At 34.4% G+C, this 12,413-nt stretch overlaps 3 protein-coding genes across 6 annotated transcripts; 2 read left to right on the plus strand and 1 right to left on the minus strand.

Moving 5' to 3' along the window:
* Window positions 1-55: 55 nt before the first annotated feature.
* Window positions 56-2,062, minus strand: Ssl1 (general transcription factor IIH subunit 2 Ssl1). Of its 3 annotated transcripts, none has more exons than XM_076409673.1 (6): window positions 1,862-2,062; window positions 1,612-1,813; window positions 1,259-1,561; window positions 951-1,204; window positions 626-894; window positions 56-310 (listed from the first exon to the last, which is right to left on the minus strand). In XM_076409673.1, the coding sequence occupies exons 1-6, from the start codon at window positions 1,918-1,920 to the stop codon at window positions 138-140; spliced, it is 1,260 nt and encodes a 419-aa protein (XP_076265788.1). In that variant the 5' UTR covers window positions 1,921-2,062; the 3' UTR covers window positions 56-137. The 3 variants fall into 3 exon arrangements, with proteins under 3 accessions (XP_076265788.1, XP_076265790.1, XP_076265789.1); XM_076409675.1 differs by lacking the exon at window positions 56-310 and adding an exon at window positions 449-570 and having other exon boundaries at window positions 1,862-2,061; XM_076409674.1 differs by lacking the exon at window positions 56-310 and having other exon boundaries at window positions 449-894; window positions 1,862-2,060.
* Window positions 2,063-2,152: 90 nt separating this feature from the next.
* On the plus strand, window positions 2,153-3,295 carry LOC143199691 (macro domain-containing protein PG1779). The gene is made up of 3 exons (XM_076409677.1): window positions 2,153-2,596; window positions 2,648-2,816; window positions 2,871-3,295. Exons 1-3 carry the CDS (start codon window positions 2,258-2,260, stop codon window positions 3,164-3,166), a joined length of 804 nt encoding a protein of 267 aa, XP_076265792.1. The 5' UTR covers window positions 2,153-2,257; the 3' UTR covers window positions 3,167-3,295.
* Window positions 3,296-3,589: 294 nt separating this feature from the next.
* Window positions 3,590-12,410, plus strand: Mi-2 (chromodomain-helicase-DNA-binding protein Mi-2 homolog). 2 transcript variants are annotated; one of them, XM_076409671.1, is made up of 31 exons: window positions 3,590-3,793; window positions 4,346-4,431; window positions 4,745-4,876; window positions 4,931-5,072; window positions 5,138-5,283; window positions 5,365-5,600; window positions 5,655-5,870; window positions 5,923-6,064; window positions 6,125-6,304; window positions 6,393-6,605; window positions 6,662-6,845; window positions 6,916-7,085; window positions 7,145-7,289; window positions 7,396-7,566; window positions 7,621-7,845; window positions 7,913-8,148; window positions 8,203-8,367; window positions 8,419-8,734; window positions 8,795-8,984; window positions 9,046-9,203; window positions 9,263-9,480; window positions 9,532-9,896; window positions 9,957-10,116; window positions 10,168-10,446; window positions 10,504-11,070; window positions 11,123-11,316; window positions 11,376-11,493; window positions 11,547-11,709; window positions 11,768-11,965; window positions 12,022-12,165; window positions 12,231-12,410. In XM_076409671.1, the coding sequence occupies exons 1-30, from the start codon at window positions 3,757-3,759 to the stop codon at window positions 12,156-12,158; spliced, it is 5,889 nt and encodes a 1,962-aa protein (XP_076265786.1). In that variant the 5' UTR covers window positions 3,590-3,756; the 3' UTR covers window positions 12,159-12,165; window positions 12,231-12,410. The 2 variants fall into 2 exon arrangements, with proteins under 2 accessions (XP_076265786.1, XP_076265787.1); XM_076409672.1 differs by having other exon boundaries at window positions 3,593-3,793; window positions 5,670-5,870.
* Window positions 12,411-12,413: the final 3 nt, after the last annotated feature.

Below are 12,413 nucleotides of genomic sequence, written 5' to 3' on the forward strand. Positions count from 1 at the left end.
AAGAAACCTTGTTTCATTTAGGTGTCATTTCTTCACTGCTTTCAACAACTACATGTAATTATGGAACATTTATATTTAAAAGGACAGGGTATTCAATATGATGCAACAAACTTCTTAATCAATAATTTGGATATGCTTTAAGAATAAATGAAGAAAAGTTCTAAATCTTGAAAACCGACTGCATAAAAAACGTTAAGTCCAAATACTTCACTAATATATGAGAATAAAATATGTGAAACTTTTGAGGGAATCAACTCAGTCAAGCTTTTGCTTCGAGCGGGTGGGATTAAGGCAAAGTCGGCAAACAAACCTAAAACACAGATTACGGTAGTTATCAATTAAGAAATGAATGAAAATAACATTGTTCGTTCATTTTTTTTAATACATAATGAGCGAACACTAACAATTATTTTGCTTAAAAATATAACTATTAAATCTATTCTATATATTCAGGAATTTTTTATTACAAAAATTTTATACAAAAGTACAATTAAATAGGTTTAATCAGAAAAGGAAAGCTAGTTTTGCATTATTTGAAATGTTGCTAAATCAGTGGCGCATCCTGGGCAACTGTGTAAAATATCATGAATGAAGATATCACAATCAATGCAGAAAATCTTCTTACATTTAGGACATCTGTATACATTCTTGTCTTCATCAGTAAAATTTTTTTGGCAACCATAACAATTTTCAGCAGAGTTTGCCATGGCAACTTCTACATAATTAGCTGCTGGAAACAGATGATGATAGGAACGAGCCAAATGGGGAGCAGAGACCAGTGTTAAACCACAAGCTCTACATTCTACAGGAAGTTCACAATACTTGCTGAAACATTGTGGACAGTAATAACCACCTGTTGTAAGTTTACTTCCTTCTTCGGTACTGTCTACATGACTACAATTGTTTCAAAAAATTAAGAATTTGAAAGCGATTGCAATAAGCCTACTTACCACATACACATTGTAAGTGGCTCTTCTGTACCCTCAGTATTCATTTGATGGGGAAAACCCATCTTTATTAAACTAGATTCTAAAGCAACAGCTGCTGGCGGAGGTTCAACTTGTTGGTATAGCAAATCTTTAAAATGACAATCATCCAATATTACGTTATATGTTCCTTTAGTTTCATTAGCTAGGAACCTACAAACACGTACTTCTGCAGCTAAACCAATAATTGAGCATCTTATTCCCTCTTGTTTCAATTTCTATGAGCGAAATGATGTTTATATGCCAATAAAAATATTACATATTAATCTTACAGTTACAGTGGTACATATATCTCCAGGATCACATGTGGTTAAACTTCCCATAATTACTAATATTTCTCTGCTAGCATGGGAGGGTAACAATTTAAGAGAAGAAATTGCTAGATCCAAACCATTTTGAAGAGATGGCTCCCCTATTAAATTTGTTTTTGAAAGTGACTTCAAATATTTAATATGCTTTCTAAAATTCCCAGCTAATTCACTCAGTTTATCAGCTCTTTTATTTTGCATTAATATTATTCCCATTTGACTTATTGGATTTTGATCAAAGAATTCCTCAATAAATCCTTCTAAAATCTACCACTTTTAAATTAATTACATTATTTTTCAAAAGATAAAATAAATACCTTTAATGTACAAATCATTCGAGTTGGTTTTAAATCTTGACTTGACATGGACTCTGAACAATCTAATATTAAATATAAATGCCTCATCATACCAAGTTTTTGACTACCCTGCTTTTGAGCTTGTCTTTTCCTTTTGGCTCTTAAAATAATATCAGCTACGGAGGCTTCCAAGAATCCTTCATCATCTTCTTTAATAGCCTCCCTGCAATTAAATATTTAGAACAGGCTTTAAATAATTTCCAAAACAAACCATGTTTTTTCATAACCAGTCTCCCATCTATATTCCTTAGGATCTTCATCGTCGTTCATAGTAAATTTTTGATGAAACTATATAAACACAGAATACGTTTTTGTTTAGAATAAGTTATTTCCGGGTTTTGTGTATATAAACTTTTATCTCTATAAATTTAGTTGAGTGGAACGCCAACTCTTAACCTCACTTATACGTACTACGGCAACCCTTTATACTAGATTTGTACTACCCTCTACAATATTCACCTTTTTTAGGACGATTTCCCTAGATACTATAAATAAATATATTAAATATGTGTAAATCATTAAAAATTAGAGAATTTCTCTGAAACCATATATTTTTAACGGAATAATTTAATATGTTAAATATGACATAACATGGATATACCCAATCATGTTTTCGATTATCTCCCAATCAGCTGTTTTCAAACAGTTCCATTTTCTTCGAACTTCAACAGAACGTCTATTTTCGAGAACGAGTATTTATCTTTTAGCTTCTAAAATGGGATGGCAAGATGTAAAAGAAAAGTTTCTATCATTATCGGGAGAACAAAAAAGCCCGAACTGTGAGACGCTTGAAAATATTCCTACATGGAAGACATACGCATCTATTAAAAAAGCGACCCTGCCTGCAAAAAAACAGACACTTTCAGATATCGTTATTGATAACAGTAGAAACGAGATACTTGCGGAAAAGATATCAATATACATTGGTGACATAACTCATTTAGAAGTATATCCTATTTGCTGTTTATATTACATTTACTAGTTAGGTTACTTATAGGTTGATGCAATTGTCAATGCAGCGAATAAATCCCTTCTAGGTGGTGGTGGAGTAGATGGAGCCATACATAGGGGAGCAGGGAAATATTTATTAGCAGAATGCAAAACTCTAGGTGGGTGTGAAACAGGGGAAGCAAAAATTACAGGTTCTTATCAACTGCCATCAAAATGTAAGTACTTGATAAAAGTTTTCTTTTCTTTATACATAATATTCATATCAACAGATATTATCCATACAGTTGGACCGGTGGGTGAGAAACCAGGTTATCTGAGAAATTGCTATGAAAATAGTTTAAAGTTAGCTCTGGAGAATAATTTGCGAAGTATTGCTTTTCCTTGTATTTCAACTGGTATATATCATTATCCTAATGAAGCTGCTGCTCATATAGCAGCAGGTGTAGTAAGAAAGAAATTGGAAGAACATGCTGATAAATTTGACAGGGTGATCTTCTGCTTGTTTTTAGACATTGATACAAATATTTATGAAAGTATTTTACAGTCATACTTTCCACTAAAATAAAATATGTGTTGACTGATAGAATTTCTATTTTTCAGTGTAATTTACAGTTTCAACTTATATGAAACATGTTATTATTTATTGTTTTTAAATTTTTTCGTAATATATTACTACTACAAATTATATTAAAAATGTGGTTTTATTGGCTTAACTTACTGGTTTATTAATTTTTTTATATCTCTGCTGATAATCATCTTACTTCTGTAATTATGGTTGCCCAACGGTTACAGCTTAAAAATGCATATCAAAAATATATATAAATAAAAATTTAAAATAAAATTGAAAAATAATATATTGAATAGAATAGTATCTTGTATAATAAGGAGTTGGCAAACACATAGCTTTAAATATTTTTATTTTTTATTGTAAATAAAGATGGCAATAATTGTTACATCTCACTTTTTTGACGTTTTAACGCGCATGTCATTTCATACAATTAGAGGAAAGGAGTGGGAGATAAGTGAAGTGTCGAAAGAACTGTACGGCTTTTCTTTGCACTTTTTAATATAGTTTTAATTATCCAGTTTTCTTAATTAAATATTACTTGAAATTTACAAATAAGTGTTTCGTGAGTTTCCTTGTACGGATTAATTATGGCATCAGATGAGGAAGTTGAAGATTCTTTCGCCGGTAAGTTTGTTTTGATGCTACCGCTAGCTGATGTTAAAAAACACGCTTTAATATAAAAATATTCTTATTTGCATGCAAATAATTTGTTAAAAGCAATAGTTAATCGTCTTATTTATGATTTAGTCCTAGTTATCTGGTAGAAATAGGACTTTATAGAAATTTGTCGCATAATTATTATCTTCTAATCAGATATAATCGCGGGGTGAGGGGAAAGTGCGTTTTCATTATTTTTGTGACAGCGCGGGCATACCCTGACCCTTAACAAAATGGAGGCCATCAAACAAAGAGATTGGCAGATTGCAAATAATATTATTTACATTTTTTCTTTTTTATTTATGTCTTTGGGGTTAGAAAATTTGATTTTTCCCACCAAAATGACGTTTAGGTGACACTGGCCACTGTCCATGTGATGCCGTTTTGTAATTTTAAAAAGCTGTTGGCCTAATAAACCCACTAATTACCATAGTATTTTTCTGTGTACCCGCTAGACGTTGTAGATTGATATGATTTATTAAGTAGATTATAAATTGTAATTATTTTTATATAATTTAGGAGGTGAGGAAGAAGCCGCAGAAGAAGCTGCTGGAGATGTTTGTGAGAACGAAGAAGCTTCTGATGATGGAGCACCAAAAGTTGGGGTTAGTATTCAATGTTACAAATTTAAATTATATTTTAAAGTTAATTAAAAATGATAATTTATTCGTTTATGTTTAAAAATTCATAAATGGGACCTTTTAATTACTTTTGAGAAGATTACAATTTGAACATGATTGCGCCAATATTTATTAAAATTAAATATGTACTCAAAATGGAATAGTTTACGACAATTAAAAAAATTCGTGATTGCGTCGGTGCTTCTGTCTATTAAATAATTTGGAAACGTACAGTGTGTTTTGAATTATATATGAATATGTTTGAATATATTAATTTATTTATATACTTTATTTATAGGAAGAAGATGATGACTATGAACCTGACGATATGAGAAAAAAGAAAAAAGGTAAAAAAAGAAAAGTTAGAGGTGAAGAAGGTAGTAAAAGAGGCCGTAAAAAGAAGAAAAAGAAGAAGAATGAGAGTGGAGAGGTAAGTAGGTACAACATAGGACTTGAATATTCAAAGTGTTATATGAATATATAGGAGAGTGATTTTGGTGATGAAGATAATGGTGGGGATTCTGATTATGGATCAAGTAAAAAAGGTGGAAGGAGATCTAAAAGTTCCAAACACTCCGTTCCAGCTGCCCCTAGTACACCAGCTGCAGAAAATACCAACACAGCAGGTATGTGGAATAATATTAAGAACAATAAAACTGAACTGAATATTTATGTGTTGTATGTTTTGAAGGGATGCCTACCATTGAAGAAGTATGCTCCACATTTGGTTTGACTGATGTCGAACTTGAGTATTCTGAGCAGGATATGCAGAATTTAACAACTTACAAAATATTCCAACAACATGTTCGCCCATTGTTAACAAAAGAAAACCCTAAGGTAATAGATTTATAGTATTACAGATTATTATAATTGATATTTTTAAAATAATTTTGGTCTATATAATTATTTTTAATAAAGGTGCCAATGTCAAAATTAATGATGTTGGTGGCTGCTAAATGGCGAGAATTTTCAAATATGAATCCCCACCTTCAATCAGAAGGCCAGGATAGTGCAAATGTCAGTACCGCTAATGAAGAAAGTTTTTCAAAGCCAGCAAGGTCTTCTAGGGCATCTAAAGAAGCCGCCGCAAAAATTGTTGAAGCAGAAGCTGAAGATTTTGACGATGAAGATGAAGATGATGAAGACGATCGAAGGTATGCAGTTTAGAATAGTAGCAATTAGTTTTAGTATAGCTAATGGGAGTGCAGTTTGTCATCTTTCAGGGAAAAAAAGAAGCGTGGCCGTAAACCTGGACCTAAGGCTAAAAAAGCCTCTAAAGTCCCCACATTGAAAATTAAATTGGGTAAGAGAAAAAGGGGCAGTTCTGAAGATGAAGAAGGTAGTAATGCTGGTTCAGAAAAAGATTCAGATGCAGAGTTTGAACAAATGTTGCAAGATGCAGATGAGCCAAAATCAAAGTCGAGGTTAGAGCATTATTATATGAATGTGATTTGTAATGAAACATTACTATTTTAGTGACAATAATGATGCTGGATCTTCAAAGGCTCCATCCGAAGTGGCTGATGATACTCAGCCTAAGCGTAAAGCTAAAACAAAGATTGGTGTTAAGACAAAGAGGAAAAAGAAGACTAAACAAAAAGATGAGGAACCATATGAGGTACTAAAATATTATTAGACTTGTTGAGATATATTTCATAATATTAAACTAACTGTTTAGCATCAAGACTATTGTGAAGTTTGTCAGCAAGGCGGAGAAATTATTCTTTGTGATACTTGTCCACGAGCCTACCATTTAGTCTGTTTGGAGCCAGAATTAGATGAAGCCCCGGAAGGGAAGTGGAGTTGTCCGCATTGTGAAAGCGAAGGCCCAGCAGATCAGGATGATGATGAGCATCAGGTACGAACTTTAAATGATTATGTGAAATATTATTGTATTTTTAAGAATAACTACATAAAAAAGATGATTGAATTAAAATTTTGCATAGGAATATTGCCGTGTATGCAAAGATGGAGGTGAATTACTATGTTGTGATTCATGCCCATCAGCATACCATACCCATTGCCTGAATCCTCCACTGACTGATGTCCCAGATGGAGATTGGAAATGTCCAAGATGTAGTTGTCAACCATTAAAGGCAAAAGTGTCGAAAATATTAACCTGGAGATGGGGTGAAGTAGATGTTACATCGAAAGACAAGGTTAATGTTGTTAATTTTTAATTTCAGACACAATTTAACTTTCTTACCAATTTTAGGATGGAAAGGATGAAGTAACAAAACACAAAAGGCGAGAGTTCTTTGTAAAATGGCATGAGTTGTCATACTGGCATTGTAGCTGGGTTACCGAGTTACAATTGGACGTTTATCATCCTTTAATGTTCAGAAGTTATACTAGAAAATATGATATGGAAGAACCTCCGAAACTCGAGGAACCAATGGGTACGAGTTTGGTGGAATGAAAAAAATCTCCTTGTATAATTTAATTCAGCTTACTGAGGTTTTTTTTTAGATGAAGCAGATGCTAGATGTAATCGTTTGATAAAAATGGGTGGTAAAAACAAGGATGAGGAATTAGAAGAAAAGTATTACAAGTACGGCGTAAAACCTGAATGGTTAGTTGTGCATAGAGTAATTAATCATCGTACTATGAGAGATGGTAGAACTTTATATTTGGTCAAAGTGAGTTAAACAAATTGTATTTAAATAAATACAGCAATTGGTATGAAAATAATTTTTAGTGGAGAGAATTGTCTTATGATCAAGCTACTTGGGAGGATGAAGGTGAAGATATATCTGGATTAAGACAGGCAATCGAATATTATCAAGATTTAAGATCTGCTTGTCTTAGTGGCAGTAGTGTTAAGACTAGCAAAAAGAATAAAGGTTAGCATATATATATATATATATATATATATATATATATATATATATAAACTATTTCTAAAAACTTTACTTATACATTGAATTAAATTGATTTCTTTATAAATAGGTAAATCAAAGTCAAAGACCAAGGAAATTTTAGATGATGACGATAGAATTACCCAAAGAAGATACACACCTCCTCCAGAAAAACCAACGTCGGACTTAAAGAAAAAGATGGATAAACAACCTATTTATTTGGATGAATGTGGAATGCAACTTCATGAATATCAACTGGAAGGTAATAGATAAAAGAATTGGCTCTACTTCAGATTAGTATATTCTATTTTTTTAGGTCTAAACTGGTTGCGTTATTCTTGGGCTAGTGCTATTGACACCATCCTTGCGGATGAAATGGGTCTCGGTAAAACTATTCAAACCATAACGTTCTTGTATTCGCTGTTTAAGGAAGGCCATTGTAAGGGACCATTTTTGGTTTCTGTGCCACTTTCAACCATTATCAATTGGGAGAGAGAGTTTGAAACTTGGGCGCCAGACTTTTACTGTATTACCTATGTTGGTGAGTTTAATATTTATTGAATTAATACTTATTGAACTCTACAAGATTGTTTTATATATTATTACAGGTGATAAGGATAGTAGAGCTGTTATTCGCGAAAATGAACTGAGTTTTGAGGAGGGAGCAATAGCAAGAAGCGGAAGAGCTTCCAAAATCCGCGCCGGTTCTATAAAATTCAATGTCCTTCTGACCAGCTACGAATTAATATCAATTGACTCGGCTTGTTTAGCTTCAATTGATTGGGCAGTTCTAGTCGTGGACGAAGCACACAGACTAAAGAGTAACCAATCGAAATTCTTCAAAGTAAGATTCAGTTTTGTTCTTGATATTATTTGACGCTAATTTTTTGTTCTTTAGTTTCTAAGCAGTTATAGTATTCAGTACAAGCTACTTCTAACTGGTACACCTTTGCAAAATAACTTGGAAGAATTGTTCCATCTATTAAATTTCTTGAACCCGCAAAAGTTCAATGACTTACAGGTCTTCCAAAATGAATTTGCAGATATCTCGAAAGAAGATCAGGTATATGTCCGAATTTTTAAAAGTATAGTATCATTAAAAAGCTTCTTGTAGGTTAAAAAATTGCACGAGATGTTAGGTCCTCACATGCTGCGTCGTCTTAAAGCAGACGTGTTGAAGAATATGCCCTCAAAGTCTGAGTTTATTGTTAGGGTTGAATTGAGCCCGATGCAAAAGAAATACTATAAGTATATTTTGACTCGGAATTTTGAGGCTTTGAATCCAAAAGGAGGTGGCCAGTCTGTGTCTCTGCTGAATATTGTCATGGACCTGAAGAAATGCTGTAATCATCCCTATTTGTTCCCTGCTGCGGCCGAAGAAGCACCTCTTGGTTCTCATGGTCAATATGATATCCAACATTTAACAAAATGTAAGTTATCAATCTTTAGCTATTATTAATATCCATGATTTTGACTTAATTATTGTTTAGCTTCTGGTAAACTGGTACTGCTGTCAAAGATGTTGAGGAAGTTGAAAGAGCAGGGCCACAGGGTTTTGATTTTCTCCCAAATGACCAAGATGTTGGATATCTTGGAAGACTTTCTGGACGGCGAAGGTTACAAATACGAGAGAATTGATGGAGCTATTACAGGAAATCAGCGTCAAGAAGCTATTGATAGGTAAATTTATAGCAGTGAATTTGACCTCAATCCATTCATATAACCTTATTTTGTGCTATAGGTTTAATGCCCCAGGTGCACCCCAGTTTGTATTCTTGTTGTCAACAAGAGCTGGTGGATTGGGTATCAATTTAGCTACTGCAGATACTGTTATCATTTACGATTCTGATTGGAATCCACATAATGATATTCAAGCGTTCTCAAGAGCCCACAGAATCGGTAATATTACTTTTAACCCTAACGTAGTCGTAGTTTATTTCACAATGAAAATGATTTAGGTCAAGCGAATAAGGTCATGATTTACCGATTTGTAACGCGTAACAGTGTGGAGGAGAGAGTCACTCAAGTAGCTAAAAGAAAAATGATGTTAACCCATTTAGTGGTTAGACCTGGAATGGGCGGCAAAGGAGCGAATTTTACCAAACAGGAATTAGATGATATTCTAAGGTTCGGTACTGAGGAACTGTTCAAAGAAGAAGAAGGAAAGGAGGAAGAGGTAGTATATAACGTGATATTTGTGCATTGTATAATCTATTTATTATTTTAGGCTATACATTATGATGATAAAGCAGTAGAAGAATTATTAGATCGTAGCAAGGAGGGTATTGAGCAAAAAGAATCATGGGCCAACGAATATCTCAGCTCGTTCAAAGTAGCAAGTTATGCCACAAAGGAAGGTGAAAACGAGGAAGAGATTGATACTGAAATTATCAAACAAGAGGCTGAGAATACGGATCCAGCCTACTGGATAAAATTATTAAGGCATCATTATGAACAGCAACAGGAGGATATTGCACGTACTTTAGGTAAAGGCAAACGTGTTCGAAAACAAGTGAATTACAACGACGGTGGTATGACGACGGACACTCGCGAGGATACAACATGGCAAGAAAATCTGTCTGATTATCATAGGTACTACGATTCTATTAAAATATTTTTGTTTCTATGTCTCAACATTCTTAACTCCTACAGTGAATTTTCTGCTGGATCCGACGAAGATAAAGAAGATGATGATTTTGATGAGAAGAATGAAGGTGATCTTAGTAGAAGAAGCAAGAGACGTATTGAAAGAAAAGACGAGAGAGATCGACCTTTGCCTCCTCTTTTAGCGAGAGTGGGTGGCAATATAGAGGTAAATTGTTCATAATGTGTTTTTCTATTGGCTACTAAATTCTTCAAATAGGTCCTAGGTTTCAATGCCCGTCAACGAAAGGCATTCCTTAATGCAATTATGAGGTACGGAATGCCACCACAAGATGCTTTTAACTCACAATGGTTGGTTCGAGATCTACGTGGCAAATCAGAAAAGAATTTCAAAGCCTATGTTTCATTGTTCATGAGACATTTGTGTGAACCAGGCGCAGATAATGCAGAAACATTCGCAGACGGCGTACCAAGAGAAGGATTGAGCAGGCAACACGTGTTAACTAGAATAGGAGTTATGTCGTTAATAAGGAAAAAGGTAATATCACCAATTAAAATATATATATACCTGAATTATCTATTAATGTATATATAGGTTCAAGAATTCGAACATATTAACGGCGAATACAGCATGCCAGAACTGATCAAGAAGGTTTTAATTGAGCAAAATAAATCGAGTTCAACGCCCACAGAAGCTGAAACACCCAAAAGTACAACCACCAGCACCAGCGCTACACCAGCAACAAGCGCAGCGCCCAGTCCAGCACCAAACGCGGCCAGTGAAACCTCTGAGAAAGAAAAGTCGGAGTCTGATGAGGGTGGTAAGGATGTTAAGACTGAATCTAAAGAGGAAGAGAAAGAGAAGTGTTCCGAAGAAGCCGAAGCCAAGGGGACGGATGAAGTTGAGAAGGAAACAAAAGACGCGGAGATTAAGGAGGAGTTGAAAGCCGAGGAAGTTAAGAAAGAAGGTACTGAAGAGAAGAAGGATGAGAAATCAGATGAAGTTAAGAAAGAAGAAAATGTTGTTAAGGACGAAGTAAAGAAAGAGGAAGAGGAACCTTCTAAAGAAGTTAAAAAGGAAGAGGAAGTTGAAAAAAAAGAGGAGAAACCTAAAGTAGAGAAAAAGGAGGAAGATGATGTAGTATTAGTAGATGAGGATAAGGTAGACTAAATATTTTTCGTAGAAATTAAATAAAAATTGCATATTATTACAGAAGGAGAAAAAGGATGAATCGGCTGAAGCTAAGAGGAAATTCATGTTTAATATAGCTGATGGCGGATTCACAGAGCTCCATACGTTGTGGCTTAATGAAGAGAAAGCAGCTACACCAGGTAGAGAATATGAAATTTGGCATCGCCGTCACGATTATTGGCTTCTAGCAGGAATTGTCACACATGGTTATGGAAGGTTTGTAGTTCTTTCTTTTGAGTTGTTAAACAAACATTTCTTTGAATTGTTAATTATAGGTGGCAGGATATCCAAGCTGATGCCCGATTCGCCATAATTAACGAACCCTTTAAAATGGATGTCGGCAAAGGCAACTTTTTGGAAATTAAAAACAAATTTCTTGCTAGGAGATTTAAGGTGTGACTTTTTTAGCTTATAAGTTTCAAAAGTATACAATTTAATTTTTACAGTTGCTAGAGCAGGCCTTGGTTATTGAAGAGCAGCTTCGTCGTGCTGCTTATTTGAACCTTACTCAAGACCCTAACCATCCAGCAATGTCTTTGAATGCAAGATTCGCCGAAGTAGAATGTTTAGCTGAATCACATCAGCACCTTAGCAAGGAGTCTTTGGCTGGTAATATGTCGACATACTTACGATTTTGCATAAGGAATTATTAATCTGAACGTTTCAGGCAACAAACCAGCGAATGCTGTTCTTCATAAGGTGTTGAATCAACTGGAGGAGTTGTTAAGTGACATGAAGTCCGATGTTTCGAGGTTGCCTGCTACCCTGGCGAGAATCCCACCAGTTGCACAACGGCTACAAATGTCTGAAAGAAGTATTTTATCGAGATTGGCGGCCACATCTTCGTCTAGCAGTCAGTCAACCAGTAAGTTTACATGTAAGACGGTGTTAGAACAGACAGCTAACTTGGATATATTTTAGCCCAAGTGATGAGCCAATTCCCCCCTGGTTTTAACGCTGGTAACCTGGCCGGTTACACAGCGGCCACCGCCAACTTTTCCAACTTTAGGCCCCAATATTCGGTACCAGGACAACCACCAAGCGGATTCCCATCTTAAAACACTTGTGAGTATTTCACTTGTTTTAATATCTTTTCTATATGGAAATTTAACGTTAGGCAATTTTTTCAGGGTCTGCAATAAATGTATTCTAAACTCTGTGTACACTATTTTTTGCTCAGATAAGCCCAAAAGTCGACGGCTCTTAATGTTCTAGTTAATTACGATAATAGCTTACATATAAGTTCAAATTTTATATGTTTTCTTTTAATCTATTTATTGAATTGACAAAATAAATTCAACTTAAGTTCATTT

The sequence above is a fragment of the Rhynchophorus ferrugineus genome, unplaced genomic scaffold (genome assembly GCF_030347505.1).
Source record: "Rhynchophorus ferrugineus isolate W39M unplaced genomic scaffold, kcgeb_rfMv2 rfM7, whole genome shotgun sequence".
NCBI lineage: Eukaryota > Metazoa > Arthropoda > Insecta > Coleoptera > Curculionidae > Rhynchophorus > Rhynchophorus ferrugineus.